Below are 25081 nucleotides of genomic sequence, written 5' to 3'. Positions count from 1 at the left end.
TTTTCGAGTTCAAGTTGGCGGGCATTGTAACGGAAATCGGACTGCCATAGTTATGTAACTGTAACGAGGCTATAAGCTATGTTGGATGTGACCAGTTGGTGGAACAATATAACTGCAGCAACGTAAAAGAATTACTCAATTGCTATCTTACTGGAGGACAGCTGGATAGTTACAAAAACAAAACAACATTGCAGCAACATGATTACGAAAAACTTATCTCATAAATTTTTCGTGATTCTATAAATTTCTCGTAGCTCTATAAAAGTGTACATTTGCAACTGAGTTTGTGTTATCCAATGCAATACGAATTATATTAGCCAATATTAGAACCTGTTGATAAAATAACGATAGTAGCGCGACGAATATGGATGAATATTCCTGTAGGAGCATGCGATAACTGAAAATACCAACGGTATATGCGGAATAGAGTCGCTGCCACAGAATTCTATGTTGGTCCGCACTAAAACTATAGTTTACATTAGATTTGGGTCAAACGAATCAAACTAATTAAATCAATAGCAAAACGAGCACGGACGAAACTTACAACTAAGTTTACTTGCCTCTGGTAGCACATCATTTATTACAATGATTACTATCGAAAGGCAGGCAAGCAATACGACTAAATCAATATATGCTTGTATTAAGTGAACAGTAACTACTGCTAGCTCTGTTAAAACTCCGCTATAAAATGATTGTGCTGGATTTATGTGAGACTAAAAAGGTAATCAGAATTTAATCTTCTCGCCTTTAGGTATATATATATATATATATATATATATATATATATATAGTCATACCTGATCCGCTGTGCGTGCCATTGTGTAAATAAATATGGAGCTCTTCATTGCACGTTATGACATTATGGCCATCCTTGCCACAGTCTGTGTAATCCACTTGTGCCTATGTTATGAAAAGAAGAAACAAAGCAAACTTATCTTGTTTACTCATTAACAAACATTAGAATTTAAGACGGCAAATAAGGACCTGCGTGTTGTTGTTATCTTTCCACTGAGAAGAATGATTTTGTCCTACAAAGAAGTCAATTATTCCAGATGGCAAGAAATTTAAGTATCTTCAATAATTAGCTTATTTTACATTCTATAAAGGTTATATCGAATTGTATTACCAGGAGAATTTGAATTTGCCAACCGACATTAAATAATAAAAGCGCTTTACGAAGTTTTGAGCGGAAAAATAATAATAATAAGATAATGATAATAATCGGGTTTAAACCTCGCAAACTCCCTCAGACGAGAGAAATAATAGAATTCCAACGGGTATGAAAGCGAGTCCAACGAGGAAAAACGTTGGCAGGACCGTGCCAGCAGTTAAGATGGGTTGCCACGCTCCTAGCCTCTGCTGGCGAAACGCGCTGCCTGCGAACGAGAGACAGTAAGTAATATGAAAATAGGTATTTATTAACAGCGTTAGCTAATTACTGATACTGTTCACTTTATGATATAGATAATAAATTTAGTGGTCATATGATCTTTTAATGAAAATTCTTGCAAAAGTTCGGACACGCATAATAAATATATGATGAAACATTATACTCGTGAAAGAAACCCAAATAGATCGATTGATCCGCGGTTTAATAATGTTCTTCAAGAAAACGGATCTGTTTAACCGAAGCTGTAGATTCATACTTCTTTTGTACTTGTTTTATGAGGCACATTTGTTATCTACTTTGAATTAGTGTACTTGCTGATAGTTTAATTATGTTAAACTTCTATTTTTTATCACTAAGGTACTACATACAGGCTAAACAAGGATTCATCTTTATGCGGAAAATGACTTTATGGAAGGAAATTTCTTTAATCGAATTGTTTCAGCAAAAGGATATAATCAAATCAATTCACTTTACCTTAGCCGTCCTACAAATACCACAAAACAGGTCATACAATTTCGAACGGCCTTCTTGCGCTAATTCAAGCGGATTACATTTACATTACAGCATTTGTTTTTATTCGAAACAACTATTTTAAAGATTACCATGAAGTACCAGTTCTACCTTCTTCCCAATAACGAAGCTTATCTAGAATGGTGCGTTGTTGTTAAAGGTTAGCCCAACACGCGCGTGTTAACATTGATAGATCTAGTTGTATATAGCAACAGGATTAATATGTCAAAAGGCAACTGCTATATGCTTAAAGGTATGAACTTTACAGTTTGTCGCACTGTCTTTAAATCGCTTCAACGAAAGATGTCCCTTGGCAACTCAATTATATAACATAAGAGAAATGATAATAGCTAGTAATAAATGAAAAGAATAATTAATTAGTAGAGGCCGCTACACACAATTTACACTTGGGAAGCTGCGTCCGTCGCTGTAACTCGAGTTCTGGCAGATGGAGCGCCTACTTCGCACTGTGCTTTGCCGGCTATTGTTCGATGATCGTTTGGTGACCGTACTTGAAACGGGCTTTTTTACCGGCTTACTAGAATGCTTACTAACTTTCCGTATTCTCGAGTTTTTCAAATTCACAGTCCTATCAAGCTTATTGGGACTTTCCGGTGTAAATTGTGAACATTTCACTGGTCCAGGCTGCTTCGATTTCGCTGGTTTTAACTGTTTTGTCGATTTAGAGCTCCAACCTATGCTGATTGATTTGAACTGTTTAGACTCAATTGACTCAAAGAAACTTGTCACCTTAAAGATTTTTACTTTCTCAACATTCGACCTTTCCGTTGGCCTATCGGTAGGCCCAATGGGTTTCGGAGATCTAGACTTAGGGTTGTACACTGGCTGAATTCCATAGATTTCCTCGGGTTTAAGTCTACAATATTCAGATCGTTCCAACTCGTTGGATTTCACTGTACTAGCTTGTTTGGACATCGTCGTTGCGCGTGTTTGGGCTGGTCCACCAAAAAACCCCACGCTGTGTAGTTCAACCCGCACGGTACGCAATTAACCAGCAATAAATATTATATCGCAGATAGGACCTTGCAACAGAGCTATTTAGAATATCTAGACGTTCTCACTGAGCTATTCCATCTCTGTATAGGGCATTTAAACAACTCTTTGAGGGTAGGAGAAGAACTGGGTTTGACTGTGTTTCTGGTAGAGAAAAATACGGCGGTGGCAAGACTAGTAATTGATTCATGCTTAACGAGACATGCCAAAGGGAACGATATGTAAATGCACATGTATTAATGATAAGTCAGTATTCAGTGGGATGCCATTTACTAACGATTTATTGCTTGACCTAAGAAACTGTTTGGTAAAGATGCTAATGTTAACTAGCCTCATCATGATGATTTTAGAGAAATACAAATTTTTTAAGAGCTCAAGACGAAGTAAGGACTCAATTTGTTTTTAATGAGATTCTGAGCACATCTTATGGGCGATTCTGAATATGAGTCTATTCCGTCGTTTCACAACTGAGCCTGTAACTTACGAAACTCGTCTTTGGAAGACAGTCTCGAGGAAGGCATCCGAACCTCTTGTTCCCATCTTCATTAAAACGGTAATAGAAACCATATGCTGTCTAACAACGTTTTCGAGAACCTGACAAAACATCGTGCCGCCCTCGATACGATGAACCTTCTGTCAAACATTACGTGCTGCGGGCTGATGTTAATCTTACTCTGCAGATGTAAGCTCTTTTTCAATATTCTGTTTCTTCACGCGTAAACACGTATCTCGGTATTATCATTTCCTACGGATATCTTGTATGTCACTTTTTTGTCACGTGTCACGTGAAACTTTTTTTTTCATTCTAAGGTTTTATTTCGGTCTTGCCAATGATCAGGATAAGAAGAGGCACCAGAGCTTAGTATCGCTGATGTAAATATTCAGAAAATATGCTTTCACCCTACGCCGTTGCCCCTACGTACAACTTGATAGACTTTTTCAAACGGGAACAGCTTTAATTCAGTTAGTCCAAAAGTGATTTTCTGTTAAGATACCGCGTCACATTTGTATCGCGTTAAGCTGCTACATAACTACTTGCCGAATTTTAAATACTACTACTGATATAAATATCACATAATTACTAAGCACTATCACAGCGAAACAAAATTTGGGTTTAGGACGAACAGTTAAGGAGAGCGAAAGTAACTGTTATTTAACAATATGCATCCCACCCTTAATCGAGTCGCACCACATAGTCAATCAAATTGGCGCTAACTATAATCTGACCATAAATGTCCAGTTAGCGAAGGCAGTACAAGCCGGCGGCCAAATCACCGGACAACTGAAGCTAGTCGACCCTCACCAGTTCACGACTTCATCAAATTTCAGACAAAAGTTATGGAAGAGCCCGAACTTGCTCTACCTACTATCGTTGATTGTTTTATATTATACAGTGAAGAGGTTCAGCGAAAATGTCCGGCAGCGTGACATGCTTTGTCTCGCATCGGTTATCATTTAACTGCTATTTGTATTAGAAGAGAACGCGGGCACTGTTGTAGTTATCAATGCTGCCGCTACTCTTCTGTACTTGAAAAATTATATGAGTGATTGTGTTCGCTTCCTGGTGAATATCTGATGCTTTGCATCTAGGCGCAGGCACGCGCCTTATGCATTTCGGTAGAAGGTCGCACTATTCGCCTATTTTAAAGTTCGCCTATTTTATAAGACGGAACTACTCGCCGCCTCTTTCGTCAGCAGTGACCCTGAAGCATGAGGTAGCCAGGCCATGCTAACAGCAATGTACCGACAAACATTTAAAAAACTGCAGTGAGGTGTTTCCAAATGAAGGATAGTCAACCGCACCGTGATTCGTAAATAGCGCGTTTATTTTTCGTATTTCCGTTTTTATTTCCGACGAGCGATCGATTGTACGGAATTTTGGAGGGGAATGGATGATAACATTTTTGTAAATCTAGAAGCAGTATATAATGTTTTCTTTTATAAGGTAATGCGATATGATTGTATTGGTGATGGTGATTTCATGGTGGCTGTCATTGTCTCTTTGAATCGTTTGAAACAAGGGCGCCATATTCCGTACCGTTAGGATTTTCTCCAAAGGTAACTGTTCTTTTGACAATACAAGTAGAATTTTGTATTATATCTGGACTTTCAACACGTATATCAATTTTGAAAACTGTCTCTTATAAGTTAATATTAAAATTCATAGTAAAAGAAAGGCGATTAAATTGGTAAGTACGGTTTCGTATAGATATATTATGAGGCTACTGATAGAGTAAGCCAACATACTTAGAAAAACGTTCAGGTGATTTTTTTCCATTTTATTTTTTTGTTGTCGTTATGCATTTAAAACATCGTCCCGATGGTCAAGTCAATAAATGTAGATAACTATGTAACTATTACTCTTCTTATTTGAAATATAAGTCAGATCCTCAAGCGCTTTAATCCGAAAGTGAAAGAAGCCGAGACGCACACATCTTTCGTCAATGTCATCATTTCCACTTGTCAGATACGACTTGAATTCGAGATATAGTTTCATGCGGGTAGAAGCTACCCATCTGAAGTATTGTCTAGCAACCTATGTACCGGACGTACAGCAAAAAAACCTTTTTCACACCTCACGTACAAAATGAACCTTTTTGATTACGTGAAAACTACGGACGAAACTAACGCTGCTTGCAGAGTAATCGTTACTGAATCTGCCTTAGTTTGTTGTTCCATTGATTTAGACCCAAAGAACTAGCGAGAGAAATCCGTCGAAGTTTTTTCTCGCAACAGCATCCCGACGGGTACTGTCAAGACAAATAGAACGTATATAAGGATATAAATGCAAACGGCCGGAAATGATTGTTTTATAAATTGGCCCTAAGAAATAATCCTTTATCTAGACAGCATGTATATTCAAGTTCGTGTGTAACACCTCATCATTTTGTAACGTGACTTAGCCTACCCACAGATAAAGTATGGCTTAGCATATATTGATTCATACAATGAATCGGAATTCTACAACCTCAACTAGCAGGTATATCACAGGAATGAAATAACAGAAGACAATATGTTGTCGGAGTATATTCGAGTATGGTCGTGATGTCGAGTTTCGGAGTAGTTATGATTTGCATGAACAACGTAGGCCATACGGCATTAGATAGATCACCGCATTTGCTTAACAGCTGAATGTAGACAGATATCGGTAAAAAGTAAACCCATTGCTCAATGTAAATTGCAGAGGATGTTTTTTTGGGCAAAAATACATCCGCCACAACTAAGTTAGAACGCTCGTTTTATAACAAGATTATAACCGATCATGCTGAACACCTACAGAAGTTCACAAAGGCTTTATTACTATATGATTTAATATTTGAAGGAACACATACTATATTGTGTGACATAGTTCTTACGACATAAATCGCCTTTTACGAACTTCATAGTTATTTTCTGCCGTTATCACGTGTAGTGGATCGATAAGAAACCGGTCAATATGTATATATTCTGTATACCTGTATTCTGTAAGTTATAGCCGGAAGTGTTTATGTAACTTATAAGTTACATAAACACTTCGGCTAGGGAACACTTTCTACGACACAACCGCCCCTTGCATGAAAGAAGTTCAGTTTTTGGTTTAATTTGTAAATAAGCAGAAAGATACTATACCCAGATATCGCACTTACGATGGGTGCAGCGAGGCCACCCAACACTCCCACAGTCGCCCACGGTGACGCACAGCCGACCTGACTGAGGTCTGTCGATCATGCGCATTTTTCTGATGTATGGTTGATTTTTTCTAGCGTGTTCTTGTTATCAGTACCTCTGCGAAGAATTATGTAGCTACGACTTCATCGCGACGCTTGCGACGTCACGATGAGGCGGTTGTGCTCTGACAGACAAACAGATTAATTAGCATGCTTTGCAAAACAACATTCGCTAAACTGCCACCTTGCCTGAAGCATCCGCGGGTGGGAAAGAGTGCTGGCATTGCATTTGTTACACAGCGAATATAAAGTAAAGTAACACAACGAAATCGAACCAACATAAAGCATAGCATTTTGAAACAAACTCCTTCGATTAATTCTAGTTAGTCTCGATTACTATGCATTTCACTGAACCGAAAATCACCAGTAGAAGTTTAAACAGTTGTAAAATACTTCAGCAGCAAAACCCAGTGAAACAATCGGCGTTGTCCAAAAGGAGTTGCTTAGCGATTGACTGAATGTCAACTGGGCCAATTTCGGGTCACTAGGAGTTGCTTTGTGGCAGTTTAAATCGATGTAGTTTCCACGGTGTTAGCGTCACGCGTTTGTCAAAAGTTTATTGATTATCGAAATGCCTGAGTTTTTCTAGGTAAAGGAATTGCCCTTTATCGACTACTAAAAAGCCAAATTGTGCGTTTAACCTAAGTCAGTTCAAGGACTCTATTTATGTCTGTGTGATACCCGATGATACTTCTGTCCAGAATTAATTTTTAAGGGTTGTTTCTAATCAAAATTGCACAAGACAAGCAGACTTTAGCTAATAGTTCGTTCTACGATAACTTACAAGACTTGTATGTATATGTGGACAAGATATGTACTCTATCCGCGCTTTAGCAGCTTGCCGCTTCCAGACATGTCCAATGCGATTCTTTCGCTTTTGTGAGCATCTATAAAGGTCTACTATTGCTGAAACTACTGACGTGACAAAGTCCATTAGTTGTTGGCTATTGTTCTGATCGAAATCGCAGTTTCGGTCCTCTAGCGCAATGCCGATATTAGTACCATCTAAAACATGCAATAGAACTATAGGCATAGACGCTTGAATTCGACTAAATTTCCTGGGCATGCTTTATCAAGGTGCTTTCGAAAGTCAAAACTTAGTGACAATTTAAGAGCAAAGAAATCGAACTCACGGATCAATAGGTCGATGCATGTCGACGAATCTAATTGGCAACTTTGCTTCAACAATAGTGCATCACAGTATACCCTGAAGTCAGTTCACCGTTTTTATATTTGAGACAACACTCTCTCAACAGCCAACGTAGTAGTTAGCATGCAAAGATCGTGAGTTATTGTTTGCTTACGATGATTTTTAATATGTAGCTTAAAGAGGTGAAGTTCGCTTTGTCGAGATCATAGATCATCTTTACTGGTGAGCCGCCGCAGGTTTATTATACATATATATATAACGATTGAAAGCAGCCCATTCTTAAAAGAATACTGCAGCAACAATGAAGGTAGAAAATGAGCATTTTGACGAAGTCTCATTTGGATATAGTCCATTTTGCAAGCGAACTCCCCTTATAATCAAAAGCTCTAAGACTAAAATGCATAAACACTGACAATATTTGCAACACTGTTCCACCTAGACCTAAATCATCATTGATTAAACTTATATTGCGACTTTTAAAGTTTCAAAGCTCTACATATAATCTATATAATAATAGTGACATAATATATTTTTAATTTTTTTTATTCGGCTTAACCACTAAAGCTTGACTATTTCCTCAGCAACATGATTTAGAAATGATAATCTCTTTCGATGTACAACTTGTTCAAACCTTTGGTACTCATACCTCTAATCCGTAAGTTGTATTGTGTAATCTTTTTGCGCACTGAGCTATTTGTAAATTATATTGAAAATGTTTTTGTGTTTTATGCCCTGCGGTACCTTTTTTTAGATGACTAACGGCCCCTTCCAGCACAAAATGAACTGTATAACTTCATCTGTCCGGATTCGAAACTAGGCAAGTTCACGTGGCCCTATATTTAACAAGCAAACACGTTAGTCAGTGTACTACTAGTAAATCATACTGGAAACCGCTATATGGATATGTGGGTCCGACCTTTTTAGAAAACCTCTACCAACTTTCGTTAACTGATCATGCTTATACCTGAATGTCCAAGCCAATCATGTATTTTCTTGCAGTTTTTACGTGCAACTCATTTATAACAGTTAGTTAGCACGCTTGTGTTACAAATCTAGCTATAGATTGTTAGCTACAGATTTGAGATATAATTTATATATATATATATATAAGCTGGAGCCATCAGAGACTCGAGACAAAATCTAATGGACAGTCAGCTTTTTTGAGTGTTTGTTGAATGAATTCAGCGTTCAGAAGCACAAGCTTAACATGTGATGCGTACTATTTAATTCTTTTTATTTAAAAGAAAACTAGAAAAAAATAGTGCGTTGAAACCTTGAACATTTCACACTAAAATATGAACGAGATCAACTAAGATTAGTAGTTAGTCTTTCGATACAAATTTAAGTGGAGAGACGCGAATCCTATTTTCTGTTTTGAAATTACTTTAGCATACATCTTTGATACCTACAGGAACAAACCGAACACATACGAAAAAGGTCATCTGATATAAATGTGGTCTACACACGACATCGCTAAAAAATAGCATAAACAGTCGACTAAAGGAAATGTATCGAAGTAACTGTATTAGATGATAGTGTAGAACGAAAAGTCATCTCCAGACTAAAAACGCATAATTTAACGTTACTCGAAAGAAATGCATAATATACTCAATGACCGTAGAAGGAATCGAGTGTTCACGTCCACTTAAGTCTGCGGCTGAACATCGACATTTTCGTAGTCATTTGATTGAATCGTAACGTATCTTATAGCATAAAATCATGTAGATGCGACAGGGAAGCTGGACGTTACCGCTAATTTCAACTGCCTTGAGGTATCCGCTTGTAGCTGATTACTGCTATGCTGCCAAAAAACGACATTAATAAGGGTCATATTCATCTAAGCCGACTAAAACCACTGTCCCATTTATGGTTAGACACTTTGGAGAGAAAAGATAGAACTAAGAAAAAGAATGAGGCAAGTAATAACACAGAGCGCTTCTAGAATGACAACCCAGCTTGATCGCACCGGACGTCTACGGTCAGTTGCAGCTACACTAGCTAGTAAGGGTTTTATGTGGCTCTTCCGCTTATCATTCCGAGATGAACGAAGATCAGTTAGAAGTAAATTGCTTTATTCTGAGCTCTTGTCGTTTGCGATTGTATTGGACAAGAAAATAGCTTAGATTTTTAAACCCATCAATATTTACAGTTAGGTAGTTTTTCGATGCGTTCAGTTTGGTCATGCTTAAACAGCCTGAATCTTGTATGGAAGGGAGAACTTTACATGAGATATCAGTAGCTAGTAATGTAAGTACGCAGAATGACTCCACCCTGAAATTGTTGCTTATCTTATTCGTTCCACCGGTTCCTTTACAGAGAAATACAAAAACTAACATCGACGGTGGAGTCCGAGCTTACTGCGTTACGGCACTTATTTATTCAAATCAATGGATCTGAAGGCGCGTCTATTTCTGTACAGCGCTATGTCAAAGAATCAGTTGTTTCTCAAATCACATCTGATTGCGATAACTGTGCTTTTAACGAAATTATTTTTGATGTAGATATACCATGAAATAAAAAAGAATCGACTTCTATGCGTGTGCATAAAACGGAACCTGTCGCGAACGTTACATCGACAGCTTAAGCGATTGAACAAGTTCCACGTATTAGATGTCATAACCTTAAGGTAACAGGTTAGCCAAAAATATTATTGAGCAACAAAGTTAGTTTCGGCTTTCCCTTGTCATTCTTATACCCGATTTCGGTGGCAACCAGTCAGTTAAAATGAATCGTTTTTTGTTGATGTGTCGCGATGTCATGACGAACATATGTGACCCCTAAGGGCACACTTATTCCATGTAATACGGATCTTATTATAAGCTTTAGTGCAGGTGGGGGCAATTAAGGCTTGAGCGAAATTCGCTACAGACGGTCTCGCTCAAATGAGACCTTTAATTAAACGCCTTGCTTACGAGTAAAAAAGGATCTTGTGCCTTCTCATTTATCAATAGCCTAGAAGCGCCATGTTGGTGAAAGCTGGTGGAGTACTCATTATTGAGATTTACCTTTCTTCACTGGGGAAAACATTTCCAAAAAAAAAAATACAGTATTTATGCTTTTAAATTTTACTTTTTCTTCCTTGATTTTTCTTGTTGCTCATGTACATCAAGTGAATATACTTTTATGATTATTATTATATATATTTGATTATAATTATATTAATACATAATTTTATTCCAACTGTAGTTAAAACTTGTTTGGAAAGCAGCATCATTCGTAAACGTAGCATACCGTATTCCTATTAAGAAACGAACGACACTCGCATTTTTATCTTGTGCAGCAGCGTTGAGGCGATTAACAACATCTCTCTATTTTGTTTGTGGATTCTTGACTATAAAACATGTTATTTAATTCAATGATAATAATATTAATAATAATAAAAACTGAAGAAGCTACAGTCTATAATATTTGTTTACCTGTTTATTTCCGCATACGTTCGCTACCAATAGGCAAGACGATACGTCAAACGGTTTTAACGCGCTATCGGAAAACTCGACAAAGGTATAACAGCATACAAGCTAGTAGATCGTAGCATAGGCCTACCTTGGTATACTTTAGAGATGACTGGCAATGCAAATGGTGGCCAACTTATAGGATGCAGACATGCTTTGATTCGCTAGAGGGCTCCACCCTGAAGGCTTCTCGCCCCGCTAGCAACGAAAATGGACTGCAACGACGCAAGTATGTTTACAGCTTCAAGGACGATGCGGACATATTACGCACGCAATGACCAAGTAAATAACCGCTGAGGTTGAATTTAGCTAACGAATAACCATGTATTTTGCTTTCAGTTTAGCTTTAGTTAGTTAGATTCATTATTTGTATTTTTATTATAATTATTAGCAGGTTAAAGTTGAAGCTTAGTCTTTCACACTCAAACCTTACATTTTAACCAAATTTTACTATTATATATGAAATACAATCGCTTAGCAAGATGCAGGTAAGTTAGATCATGTATTAAAGCCATTAAGTTATTATACAACATTTGTGAAGTAAAACACTTCAAGCACTGTGAGGTGACACGTTCCGACGTGTACAAGTACGATTCAGTTCTTAATCTGCTTGTTTCATGCTGCAGCAGCATTATTAAGCCTAGTGGAAGTATCTTGACGCTTATATAAATTATTAAACAGATAACCTATCATCCACCAAGTATATGATATCTCGTACGTTAAAAACTGTATATGCACTAGTGACTAAAAATTCTGTTTATTAGACCCTTTATTGATAAGACACATGGATTAAGATTTCTAAAATAGCACTTATATTTACTTGTGAAATGATGATCCCTTGTACATCGAACGGCGCATGTGGGTGACCGCGTAAGACTGCGGAACGATGCGAGTGAAGTGGCCAAGTAGATCAGTTACACGTCACCAAACTTTATGAGCTATTAACGCACCTACAGGTTTGCTAATCATAAATCAAAGACGTAGTTTGGTCAATCAATAACAACGAACTCCAGACGAAAGCTGTTTTTTCGTGAGATTCAGCATTCAAGCTAACCTAACCAGAATCTTCACTCGGGCTAGGTAAGCTTCAAGATCCTATAGCAGCTCAGCCTTTTCTAGTTATTCGTACGTCTAATAATGTAAAGCTAGTATATGATACTGCTTGTATTGTTCCATCGATCTGTACTCAATGGTGAAAATTAGCGTTTTAACATAACGGGTATGTGTCCTAGCTTGACGCCCAGAGCCCATAGATGACTGAGTTGCTAACGAGCAATAAACTGATCTAAGTTTATTATAAGCAGAAGTAAGTGGGATAATTTTAACCCTCCTTATACAGGCTCCGTTTTCAAATGAAAAGGTTTTTAGCAAAAGATACAGCATACACGCATTATGCAATTGTATTCGTAAATATTTCATAAGAGCAGTCAGCTGTTTACAGTATACCCTACTATCAACAATAAACTACTCTTTATCCAGGCTCTTTCATGGTGTTGAGTTTGTTATGGTTAGACGGTTATACCCTTGAGAAATATTGATGTATATGATCGCATAATAACCTTGCAGTAGAATAACATGAGATCTCACGTAGTTCGATTTTCTGACGAATGTGGCGCAATGTCATCAAAAAACACGTGGTGGTGAAATGATTTTATGGTCGACGCTCTGCTGCAATACCCTTAACCAACCGGAGTCAGATGCCCTGCGCTGAGTAATGCAGCAATGGGACAGGTACTTGCAGCAGTTTAAATATAACGAATTTACACACAAAGTATCGATTTTCATGGTAAGTGCTTTACGCCTGAAAAATAACTAATCCTTCACGATGAATAGCCTAAGACAAAATATGTAAATGTTGTCAACTTTACAACCGCAGTAGAATAGACATGTAATCTATTTGTCAGCAATTCATTCAGTGTCGACATACATTGAAATAATTACCACCACTATGTGCTTACTTCTAAGACATCAGTTAAAAAAGCTTCAGTGGACTTCATTACGGAACTTATCTAGTACCCAACAATAATTAGTAAATATTCTTAGCTGTTGGATACACGGCATTACAAACTGTTTTCCTATATGTAAAATACCCCCCCCCCTCCCCCAAAAAAAAACTTATTGATGCATGCAATATCTGTCAATGACAAACCTTGGTATGACTCAATAGAAAAAGGAATGCACAAATAGAAAAAGGAATGCACAATCAGTAAGTAAACTAGCTCAAGCAGTATGTACAAAAACCTCCTAATTCTAATTTTAAGAGAGAAAGCTCGTACCCATTTTTCACAAATGCGGTCACTTATGTTGGAAATTCGTCACTCTAAACCGCAACAATCTTCAATTAATTCTTTAAACAAGAAGAGGCTAACTAGCCTTACACTAGTCGTACACTTAGAATTCTGTGCGCTAGCACTCTAGATTGATCTATTCGATGGCGCCAAACTAGTCGCTAACGGGATCAAACCACAACAAAAACATCAAACAACTTATCGCTATCATATTATATCACTGCCATAAAGAAACTACGATATTTCGAACACACAAAGTGTTGTTAGTACTGCCGAAGTAATTGTTCATGTCACTACAGTCTCAGCCCAGATTCGCGCCCACAGCCAGAGGATGTCAGCTATTAACGAACGACTATGACAAATCATAAACAGGCGTTAATTGATGCGCACAAAGTTATTGCAGCAATAGTCGTTCCACGTCCATCGTGAGATAGCCCCTGGGTGTGGTTTGCGTAAGATAAGACAAACATGACAAAATTGTAGAGAACCGCTGCACTACGACGTTTTGCTGTTATCTACCAAATCGAGTGGCGGAAATTTGGAATAATGGAAGTTTCGTTCGGGAAGCAAATTCTCTGTGACCTGCCGAGTCTCTGCGACTTCATAGGACAGTCGATGACGTCAAAAACAATGCTGAAATCGTAAAATTTATACTCACTTTTCGGCCGTTTACTTTGCGCCTGGCCATCCATATTTGTTGATTACGGTGAAAAGCCCGCCAAATTGGCGGGAAACCTCGGAACTCGAGCGTGCCACAGCGCTAATATTGGCTGTATGAAAAGTAACGGGAGAGGTTGAATAGTTAGAATGGGCTCGAAGAGTGCAATATTGCGGTACGACGGGAAAAAGGCGGAGCAGCGCTTTTAGCGGGATCCAATTATAGGAAGGTGCACTGCTATGGGTTCGATACAAAGTAATGGATCCTGATATAGAGAAACTCATTCACAGAGAAAATAACTATTTGGTTCTTTTTTCTGTGCGTTGAAGCGTACGAAATACATATTCATATGTATTGGTTGGTGAAAATATTAAATAGCCTCCAGATTGTAGCTACAACGGTTGGTTTATGAAAGTACTCCACCCGTGTCGATGTATACGATTCGCGTATTTTTTGCGTCATTTTAGTATTAGTAATGAAGATTTATGCCACGTGAATGCTTCTTAATAAACGCTGACGTCTACTGTACCACGGTTTTCTTTTATTAACCACTTGATACAATGATTCGGCCATCAAGGCGATATACTGGTAGACAGCGTATTTTGACTATGTACAGGCGTCTAATCTCTTACGTCCGTTATTGCCGTTAGGCATTCCATCAGATGGCTGGTTCTCAATACGAACCTAGACCACAACGTGTCCCTAATATATTAGCAGGAAAATACGTTAGCTACTAAGCTATCACTGGGACACACATCAAATCCATAGTACAATATTTCTTCTATGGGATCAGAACGCAACCGTCATTGAATCCAGATCACACGTTCTATCAGGACTTGTTTTGCTACACCTTCCTTACAAAAATCCTTAATTTTTAATGAAGTATTTGTTTTGCCTGGATAAACAAAACTCCAACCTCAGTACTGTCTCGATAAATACACCTTGCAAATTTCGCAAATTGCTTTCCAAAAAAACGTATTGCCGCTTCCACTGTTGTGGTGCCACCGTGGCACCGTTGTGGCACTGGAATATGCTGCCAGACTGTAGTAGATCGAACGGAGCGAGCATATCAAACGTCTGCAACACACAGGCGTCCACCGCTTTGGCGCGTTAGCAGTCTTGACGTTTAGCGGCAAATACAGTTTGGGCATTGTCTATGGGGCAACCAGGGGAGCGGCCAGAAAAGGGCAAGCCAAAAGCAGCTGTGAACCAGTAGAGTGCGGGTGGAACTGTTCGATTTCTGGGTTTTGCTACCAACTCGGTGATGGTTATTCCAGAATACGTAGCTGGCGACACTTTCTTGAACAATCGAGTCGCGTCCATTTCTAAGTAGCCCGTACTAACACCAACTGCGTTGCTAATAGCAGCGGAGACTTCGTGCAACACCGAGTGCCGGCAAGGAAAAAATGCCAGGGATGTGAGTCTGGAATTCTGTTTTTTGTCGACCTCATTGACTTAACCGTGTTGATGAGGCTGAACCTTTATAGGTGGAGAAAGTATGTGCGTTTTATGCACGAACGGCAGTTTTGTATCGTCCTCTTCGCTGTCGTTCTGTATGAAAGGGCTGGTACCGCTGCTATTGGTGAGGGGTGCGGAAAAACATCTGACCAACGTAGAGGAGGTGCGCGAGTGACAGCGCTAAAACCAGAAAAAGAAACAAGCCAGTAAGACATTATGATCTTACACGGATGCTTAGAAGGTCCTGCAGGAATGCCGGTAATAACGAAAGCGAAAATTCTCCCTTTGCCGAGTTGTTTGAGCAGAAGATTGACGTTTTTCATCTCGCCCTGCACATCTGATCCAAAAGCGAAATGAAGCATTTTATTGGGGCCGCAACGAGCTGAGAAAAGCTCATTAATATCTGCAGTGTCATGTCAACTAATATATTGTCACCGTATCGCCATTTCGGAAATCTAAGCTGAACGATGATTTGCTTAAATGAATAGGGTCGAGGAATAAGAATACCACTATACGAGAGACCTGGCCGATTTGAAAGCAATGAACAAACACATGTTCTTAGCACTAAAGGCACACTTATTTCCCACCGGCTTCGGCGACTAGGCACGGCAAAAATGGAGAAAAAACTGATAGTAATCAAACTAAGAATTTTCGTTGGCTATGACCGGTTCAACTTTACTAAGGGTCTATATAGAGCTGGGTGGCCTTAACGCACGCAGTGAGGCAATAATAAATGCCCAAGCGAGCTACAACTAGAACGTCACTCACGGCGACGGGATAATCGTATGAGATCAGCGTGAAAACGTGCGAACGTAAAAATTCTGGCATATGACCTAGCTGTAAGGATAACAGTACCTTTGTTGGTCTTCTTGTACTCCTCCTTAAGACAGGGTAAGTAGGAAACGCGAGGTATAGGTTTGTCGACTAGCTAATTATAGAAGACAGGTACTTAGTGGGTACTGCCGATACATTGCGAATAGAGGCGAATCATACAAATGTACAGGTATGGCACACAGTTTAGAATACATTGAATCGCTACATATTGTACAATATAAGCGATTCTGAAATTATGTTTTGACTTGGGTGGCTACTCCGTTGGGTATAATATAGTCAGCTAGCATTATATCTTGTTAGGGTTCAAAAGTATTGTTTTCGGTGATGTTGCATTAAAATACTATAATTTGAATGTAATTATTTCTGTTAGATTATCGTATCGTCTACAACTTATTATTATTGTATTATTATTAATTTATTGTGGAAATTTTAACCTGTTTCAAGAATACTATCGATTACTAATTTTTTTATTCCAATGGAACTTGATTCAATAAACTCGGAATATCGACTCTATCCAGCACATTTAAGACTACGTGTTCTCAGCTCAGCAGCTGTTTATAGATAGCTATATTCTTGACTACACACAGAGGAATCTGTAACTGCGGATTAGTTAAAAGATTACTAGGAAGATGTATTTTAAGTTGCTTATGAAATGCAATAAGCCCTCTTACCGCATTTTTGCTGTGCCTCCGCTTTTCCTCACGTACACTTCATCACGACTTGACCCTCGGTGAGTTCAAAAACAACATATACTACGATGCAGTAGTACCGCACCTGAGATTTGTCGCTTTTAATCTAGTGGTAATAGTCGATTTAAAATAACAGCAACGGGCCTGCCACCAGCACAAATAATTAATATACTTGCACTAATAAGTTATTAATAAATTTTATGAAACCTAGTCGATTTAGTATTATGCAAAGCCGCTACTTGCACAAGCAAACAAAACGATTGTGACGTGACATCGGTTACACGTTTCCTGGCAATGCAAAACGCAGTCGGCCGGTTTCCCTGATCACTGTAACAGGATCTCATCAAAACGTTGTTGCATTAAAGCCTTGACAACGGAATGATTACCTTTTAAAATATGGCATTTGCTATTTTGCCCGTACGGTCTTTATGTTAAAAGTGATTCTGTCCAGTTAGTTTTTGCCACAATTAAGTATTTTCAACAAGAAAGGACTAAGAGACCTCTAGCTAAATTTGGCTACGTTTCTTGATAACGAGTTTTTTTTACGTCTAGAATCGTTAGTATTTATTTGTTTCCACGGTTGTTTTGTCCTAGAACCAGCTAACCAACCAAGCCTATTGAATCAGATACTATGTCCTTCGTTTCTGTCACTATTCATTATATAAAATCACATCGAATTGCCTTTTCTCACGAAACTGACGGTTAGCCTCCCATTATCCGCTATTCATCGGTAGATTATTTTGGCTCGCGACTTCACAGTACGGCAGAACCAATCGGTTTGCATTAACACTCTACTTGGACGAGTCAGGGCACCGAACCCAAGACCTTTGTCTAGCTTCGGTTCGGTTTGATGTCAGAGAATGCAGTTAAAAAATCAACTAACGAATTTTCCTTATCACTGGATTGTTTCGCTTGGCTGACGTGGGACTAGACGCTGTTGAACACTGAAAGCGAGACAATATCTGCAGCTTCGTACTGTGCTATAATTCGATGTAAATTAGAAGGAAGTCGTTATCGAGACAGTTATCGCTGGAGTCTGTTAGTTTGTGCGATGGCATGTGTCGTAAAAGGCGGCTCTAGATTAGGTTGTAGTAAATCATTTCATATAACTATCGGAAATATGTAACCAACATTTTAGTGTCTGTTTGACTGCGATGAAGAACGGTGCGCCATCTTGTTTGTGAAAAAGTGCCCTTTCGACGCTAAGCATTTTCTGCGTCATTTAATGGTAAAGTGGGTATTATTGTATAGTGCAAATAGTTTGTGTGCTATAAATAAGTAACGTAAACGCTAATTTGTAATATTTTGTAATAACGGAGTAATAACTCTACATCGTTTCGTTGTTACTATCTGCTGAAATTTCCATGACAGCACGTCATTGTGAGTGACAACTGAACGGTAGTAATTGAATAACCTATTAGAAGGCATCGTTGAGAGAATATCGACCTGAGAAGAAACGTGAGTTCTGGGCGTTTGGTCGTTGCTAAAAAATAACTCGAGCGGTCCAAAGACGCCAAATGCTTTGTGGGCTCAGCTTTAAAATGAATTACCCAGATTCACTAACAGTTAGAGTTTTCGCTGTGTACGCAAAAAGTAGTTGCAGCATTTACATATAATCATAACAGTTATAATAATTATTAGTACTATTATTATTATATTACCATGTGACATTCATCGATGAAAAAGGAAAACACCTCGGGTTTTAGTGACGTTATACTACGTGCTACCTTTCTCTAATGAGAATACTTCGTTAACCTTCGGACCTAACGGGTAACTATTACATAACTGTTGGCAGTCGTCATACCAAAGCCAACTGTGAAATCTGTATCGTAATACAGTAAAATTCTATTGCCCTGGCATATGATTTTGACATATAATATCAAAGCACGACTACTATCATCGTAATCAGCTTTCAAAAAATCGAATAAATCCAAAAGGCTAATGTGAGCTTCATATAAATATGTACAGAAGTGTATTCTGTTGGGTACACACTAAATTTTTTTTTTCGGAATTTCCAAATGAAACGTATTCAACAATTTTTTTCCTACCGCCTGTTTTATACAGTTGTGTTGGCAGCGATTTTGGTTGGCTTACATAATTATTCGTGATTATGTTCACCCAAATCATGTATTAGTACTCCGAAGTGGTGTTAATATTTGGTATTCGCTACAGCTTCATCGTTCGTTTTAGAGGACTATATTCAGTCGAAAACGTCGTCACTGCGTTGTGACAGCTGTGTAAACGAATGTATGACGACGGCCTGCGGCTGGAAATTAACGAACGTTCGGACACATTGGCATTAGAGTGCCGCAATCCAATCATTGTATTAACCCTGCCGGTATTGTTTTCTGGTTCCTTCGAGCTGTTCCTCTACAACGTAAACGTCTTTTGATTGAGAATCTCGTGCATATTGCGAACTTCGGCACAAGTGACATCCACGTATCCGTAACTCCTTATTCGGCGATATCATGATCGGCCTTGTTGAAAGGTTACAATATGGATTTATGGTCTTGACATAGTAACATGCCTCCATGCTGTGTGTTTGTATACACAAGTAAATGTGTGTTTGCAAATGGTAACTTTCAAATGGCAGTTAGTTAATGGCGTTATAGGCTTGTTTAATTCAGTGAACCTACGAACTTCATAATTTTTAAACTCTAATATATACCATTGAGAGTTTTTATAATATAATATTATTGTTATATGTTATGCTGTAACATAATAGTAATATTAACTTTATTGAAACCGTTCATTGTGTTATTATAGTGTAGAGATATTCTGTCAGCATATAAAGAAATTCCATCGAATCCAATAAAAATCCATCACTGATGACACGAGTGTCATCAGTGATGGATTATAGGGCGTATATATAACATTTCTTTAACATTATATAATATTGAAATTTTACGGCGAATTCATTGCCGGCAGATATTCAACACCGTGGACTGTCTTGATAGGTTCGATATATATATATATCTATGACAATTGCATAAAAGATGTTAATATAATGGGATCTGGAGAATTACGTCTAAGGATACCAGCACAATCTGCCTGATAAAAGGCTGCGAAAGTCAACGCACGTATCAGCCTTTGTAGATAAGACAGTGTTTTTATAACTTGGTGTCACTTTCAGCATAATTTGTGATTCGACTCATTCGATACTTATATGTACATATATGCAGATGCCCCAAGTAGAAGATGCTGCGCATTGCAGTAGAGCAGGAGGCTACGATCATCATTTTAAACTGAGCCTGGCGTGTTTTCGAGTATTTTGATTTCTAAGACCAATGCCCGTCACAGACACACCGGCAATCTAACAACAATAATCAGTGGCACGACGACGGAACATTTGGCGACGCTTAAACGTGTGTCATTGTTGCGTTGATCAGCTGAGCAGTTACAACGGTTGAACCGAAGCAATAATTTGTTTTAGATTATCTATATGTATTACATATACACACATAGATATCGGTATATTGAGATGATGTCAAAAATATCGTTGATATGGGTTCCTCTAGACAAAAACTTACAACTAAAATATTAGCAGAAAGTGTCGCGTGATACGTTTCTATAGTTAGCCAGAGTTCCGCGCTATCGGTCGCGTCGGGTGCTGGAGAAGAAAGGAAGCTGATTTTCGTGTTTATCGTGTAAGTCGTCGGACGTGTGAGAAGATGCCCTAATCGAATTGCTACATTCTGCTGGTTCTAATGGTAATGATGAAGTGGACCGAATAAATGCTAGCAGGCAAAAATGGCGAAAGGTAATCGGCGTCATGTTCGATTGTAATCGTTTGTTTTGAGTTTATCATTTCCTTTTAGCTATTAATATGAAACGTTTATTTTACTTCAATGAATATGTAGATTGCCCGTGTATTGTAGTTTGCTGCAAGTCGTTGGGCGATTCGAAGCTTCCTACGTTTCAAATTGTTTGTCCGCGCTGTTCCAATGTTACATCTTCTTTAAGTGTGTGGTATTAACTGCTGGCTATCTTTCTTACAGTGCGGGAAAACGATCAAGGATTTTAAAAAAATGGGTTCAAAAGAACTTTCTCGCGTTAGATTTTCAGAAGCAAATTACTTTCCATGGAAAATAAATACATACAAATGATACACATGAATATACATAGAAATAAAGCTCATTCATACTCTAATTATGAGTGGATGGCTTGGGTTGAACCCAGTTCTTGATCACATCAGATTATTTAGTGGGCATACGCGGATCAGTAATCGTCGTTCATCTCTTGAATTGTTTCGTAATCTGACAAGACAAATTGCACTGACTGACTGTGCATTACTTATTACAATACGATACTGTGTCGCGAACGTTCGTGGCTGCTGTTGAAATCGTCCTCGAGAAAACAGCTGGGGTTATCATTCTTTGGGTGTCCCATCGTTGCATAGGCATGGGCGTTTGTTTATTTCATTTCGCACTTTATTGCACTGTGTATCAGGCGCAGAAGGTGCAATTTTGTTTCTTCTACTCGTTGCGATTTTCACCAAACATGTTGCACCTGCTCGGCTAAAAGTACTCGCACGGATTAGATTAGTTGCGTATTGCCGCACCGAGCTGCACGAAGACGCGACATTACATGTATTGCCATGTAATGTCAAACGTGAAAAAAATTAGTCGATGCCGACTGGCATCGTCTATTATCGGATTAAACGATTCTTTCGTCTTGCATAGATGATAATAGCTTGAATGCTGACCACCGCATCACTAGCAGGTGAAGCTTTTATTGTGTGTCTGTGCGCGTTTTACGTCCGGTGGAATTTAAGCTGTCAGGCATTAGTTCATCAGATGACAATGAATGATGCGTCGTATCTGAACAAGGACATCTAGTCGACATTGAACCCGTACATATATCTTATATTTTTCTCGTACTCGTATAAAAAAAAAGCTCATTTGGTAATGAGCTTCCTGCGTACCCGAACACAAGTAAAATGAATGCGTGGGTTAAATACCGATTTAGTCATAAGAATCTGCCGACATAGACGTGCTACGTATGCCTCGATAAAGAGCACTATGTCCTATGTGCTGAATAAATCACTGCTTCAAACAAACATAGCTAGGCGTCGTTTGCACCATTAATTTGAGTGAAAGATACAATTTCTACGGTGTTCCTACGAGTTTCTTTTGACCATTGCTACGGAAAGCGATTTACGATATATATCTTCGTCCAAAGATCAGAACATAGAAAGAAAAGGTTCTCGCCGTAATAGGCAAAGCTGCAAAGATAGATTATGAAGCGTGATAAGTATTTAGCTCTGTTAAGTTCCATGTGATTAATTGAATGGTCCGTGTGAATATAAGTTGATAACCTAGCAAGAACCTCTGAGCTTATCTATTGGTCTCATTTTTAATTGAACATTCACGAACAGGAAAACGGAAAAAGACGTTTTGTAGCGTTATTTTCGTAAATGCCCCAACGGTCACTGATCATCGAACAAATTCTGACCTTCTCTATCCTAATTCGATAGTGATGCTGCTTTTGCACAACGAACATCTTGGATCCGAAGTCCACATATCTGATTCCCCAGTGACCCTGAACCTTTACTTCTGTTAGCCCCAGTCACGACTAGTAATTACGATCGCACAAAGGGAGCGCTTTGCAACACTCACCTGCTTCATTGAAATTTAAAAGACAAGCGTTTTGCGCTTTATGAGAATTTTGTCAATTCGTCAGCGGAATATGGCTGTTTATTCTTCATATACATATCCAACATACTGCTCGTGCGAAGATCTCAGTTGGAAGAACACGGATCATCCGCCAGCTTGTATTAGCTACTACAGAATTGGGCTTCTGGTGGTTATCTAAGCTTGGTAGCTTATGCTTCGTTAAAAAAGGCGTTCTTCTATAATCAGTTTGCCTGTAAAGCCCAATTATTCCACGTACATAACGACCTTTACGTGCAGGTTCGTCCTAGAGAAGTTCGTACTTCACGGTGCCGTAATATCAGCGCAAATCACCTAGACTTAAGTGTAGATTTTTTTTATTATAGATTCGTGTTGGAGAAGATGTCAGTCCAGCTGGTAGATAGTTTAGTCAAAGTCTTTACACTATGAAGCAGATTAATCCACCAAATATCTGCATGAAAATGTATGTTTCGTGTGAAGCCTATATGGACCTGAAAACTTAAGGGCTTCTCCATACTACCAACTAAACATGCGTCAGTACATATTTTTTTCGAGGTAAACACGAAGTAACATATATATATATAGATATATATATATATAGCTTTGATAACTCCAACAATTCGCGGCTTAGATTGCCTAAATATCATTGCAACCCATACATCATAGAGTTGCCGTATTTCGTTATCTTGCAAACCATTTATCCTTATGGCCGGCTGCATATAAAGTGGTCATCATTGTTGCTCTATGCATAGAAGGTCGTATAAAATTGCAAACGGATCGTTTCTGTTTGAACTATCATCAGCACGTTCTCGTTGCATCGACGTTGCCTTGTATTGTACACCGCTAAGTGCAAGAACTGGCAAAAACTGTGGGTGCTGACCGTTTAGCATTATCATGGCATACGCGTAACAGCTTTAGTGTTAAGAAGGGGCGTATTTCTGCTCAGTAGCTGTTGTAGTACAGTTCGCACGTCGTTTTTTCACACCCGCTCATTGAACGGCCTTTAGATCGTTCTTTCTCCTTTATCCTGTTTCGTGGTCGTTTTCTTAGTAAGTTGTCCAGTTGTTCTTGTTGCTGTTGTTATTTTTGTTATTGTCGTCGTGTCGAGGTCCTGGCGCCCGTTTATCAGTTTGATAGCCCGTCTTGATCAGTTTCCTTTAACGATTCTCTTTTGGAGCTGATTGTTATATTATTATAACGCTGTCGGTGAAGTTGAAGTCGATATCGATTCCGTTTTTGTTGTACGATATACGGTTGTACATCTAACCGAGAAAGCGTGCTTCAGGGAGACGGGCGGCGAAGTGCGGCTCTTGCCAGACTTCGCCGCGGATTAACGGTACATCAACGACAGCTGCGGCTGTAACTACAACAACCAGACACCTGCTGCTGCATTCTGCCGCTGTTGTCGCTCTTACCACCTCTCGTAAGATCCCGTAACGATGTGCCGTTGTTCGTTGACGTCGGCGTGCGTGATTGAGTATCGCTTTGCGGAAAGCGGGTAGCGACGTCGCGTCGCCTTCTCTTTTGGCGCCGGCACTACCATCGTGGTGGCTGCCTTTGTCGGCTTCATCTGCGTCACAAGTTCATCTAACAGTCGCATCAACAGCAGCAGCGGTAAACGCTGCGGCATTAGCAACGGTCTCGCCGTTCCTGCCGCCACTTTGCCATTCTGTCTCGTTGCTAGTGATATTAGTTTAACGACATATTGGACGTGACTGACCACGATCTGATCCATCGCTCATTCGTGTGCACCCCGAGGTTGACGGCTCATAAGCCCGTCTGACTTCATCGGTAGCTGCTGCTATCGCACCGAAGAGCCAAGATTGTCCTGTGGATTGTGTCCACTACAGCCGCCTTTGTGATTATGTGCTAAGCTAACACAGGTAGAGCAATACGATAAGCAGGAAAAAAGAAGGAGGAGCATTATAATAATCACGTAAGCAAATTTTCGCTAGCGAAATTTAGAGAATTACTATATCATAGAAGAACTAAATAACGAAAACTTCATATAGGACTAACTGGTTTAAACACATATGGTTTACACGAGGACATATTTCCTATATGCTGTTGCGTTGGTACCTTTCTGTACCATCGCAAACTAGGTAAAAGTTGCTTCTTGAAAGTAACTCAAGTTACGAATCGATAAGTATGTTTGAGATGGATTATTTGGGAATGGTCAGTCTTATTATAAGCTAGATAATTACAAAATAGAACAGAAATCTGTGCATCCATATATTGTGAATCTGGCCATCACCTAATTCGCCACAACCATCGCTCATTCATTTGTATACTGCTCAT

General features: G+C 38.9%; 2 protein-coding genes and 1 long non-coding RNA gene across 14 annotated transcripts in view; 2 read left to right on the top strand and 1 right to left on the bottom strand.

Moving 5' to 3' along the window:
• The window catches only part of Cdc50 (cell cycle control protein 50A), a 50046-nt gene that overhangs the window by 11679 nt on the left and 13286 nt on the right, over positions 1–25081 (bottom strand). For 2 of the 3 annotated variants that reach the window (XM_086968054.1, XM_022832234.2), the window contains exons 2-3: positions 1234–1376; positions 798–900 (exon numbers count right to left, since the gene is read on the bottom strand). In XM_086968054.1, coding sequence (XP_086824180.1) covers positions 798–900; positions 1234–1376 — 246 coding nt within the window. Of the gene's footprint in view, positions 1–797; positions 901–1233; positions 1377–14169; positions 14282–17132; positions 17564–25081 lie in introns of those variants that run through there. The other variant, XM_086968055.1, reaches the window with a different exon arrangement.
• LOC147753568 (uncharacterized) lies at positions 2007–11543 on the top strand. The gene is made up of 2 exons (XR_015310778.1): positions 2007–2153; positions 11221–11543. It is a non-coding gene; the product is annotated as an uncharacterized LOC147753568 (long non-coding RNA).
• The window catches only part of mmy (UDP-N-acetylglucosamine pyrophosphorylase mmy), a 35122-nt gene continuing 26438 nt past the window's right edge, over positions 16398–25081 (top strand). For 2 of the 10 annotated variants that reach the window (XM_086968049.1, XM_022832231.2), the window contains exon 1: positions 16398–16518. Coding sequence is in view for 1 of the 10 variants with exons in the window: in XM_022832227.2 (XP_022687962.1) it covers positions 18376–18383 (8 nt within the window). In the remaining 9 variants the exon portion in view is untranslated. Of the gene's footprint in view, positions 16519–18274; positions 18384–24365; positions 24720–25081 lie in introns of those variants that run through there. The other 8 variants (XM_022832230.2, XM_086968050.1, XM_022832227.2 and 5 more) reach the window with 8 other exon arrangements.

Source organism: Varroa jacobsoni, unplaced genomic scaffold (genome assembly GCF_002532875.2).
Source record: "Varroa jacobsoni isolate VJ856 unplaced genomic scaffold, vjacob_1.0 scaffold_378, whole genome shotgun sequence".
Taxonomy (NCBI): Eukaryota; Metazoa; Arthropoda; class Arachnida; order Mesostigmata; family Varroidae; genus Varroa; species Varroa jacobsoni.
The sequence above is the reverse complement of the archived record's forward strand: the minus strand, read 5'-3'. Positions and strand labels throughout refer to the sequence as shown.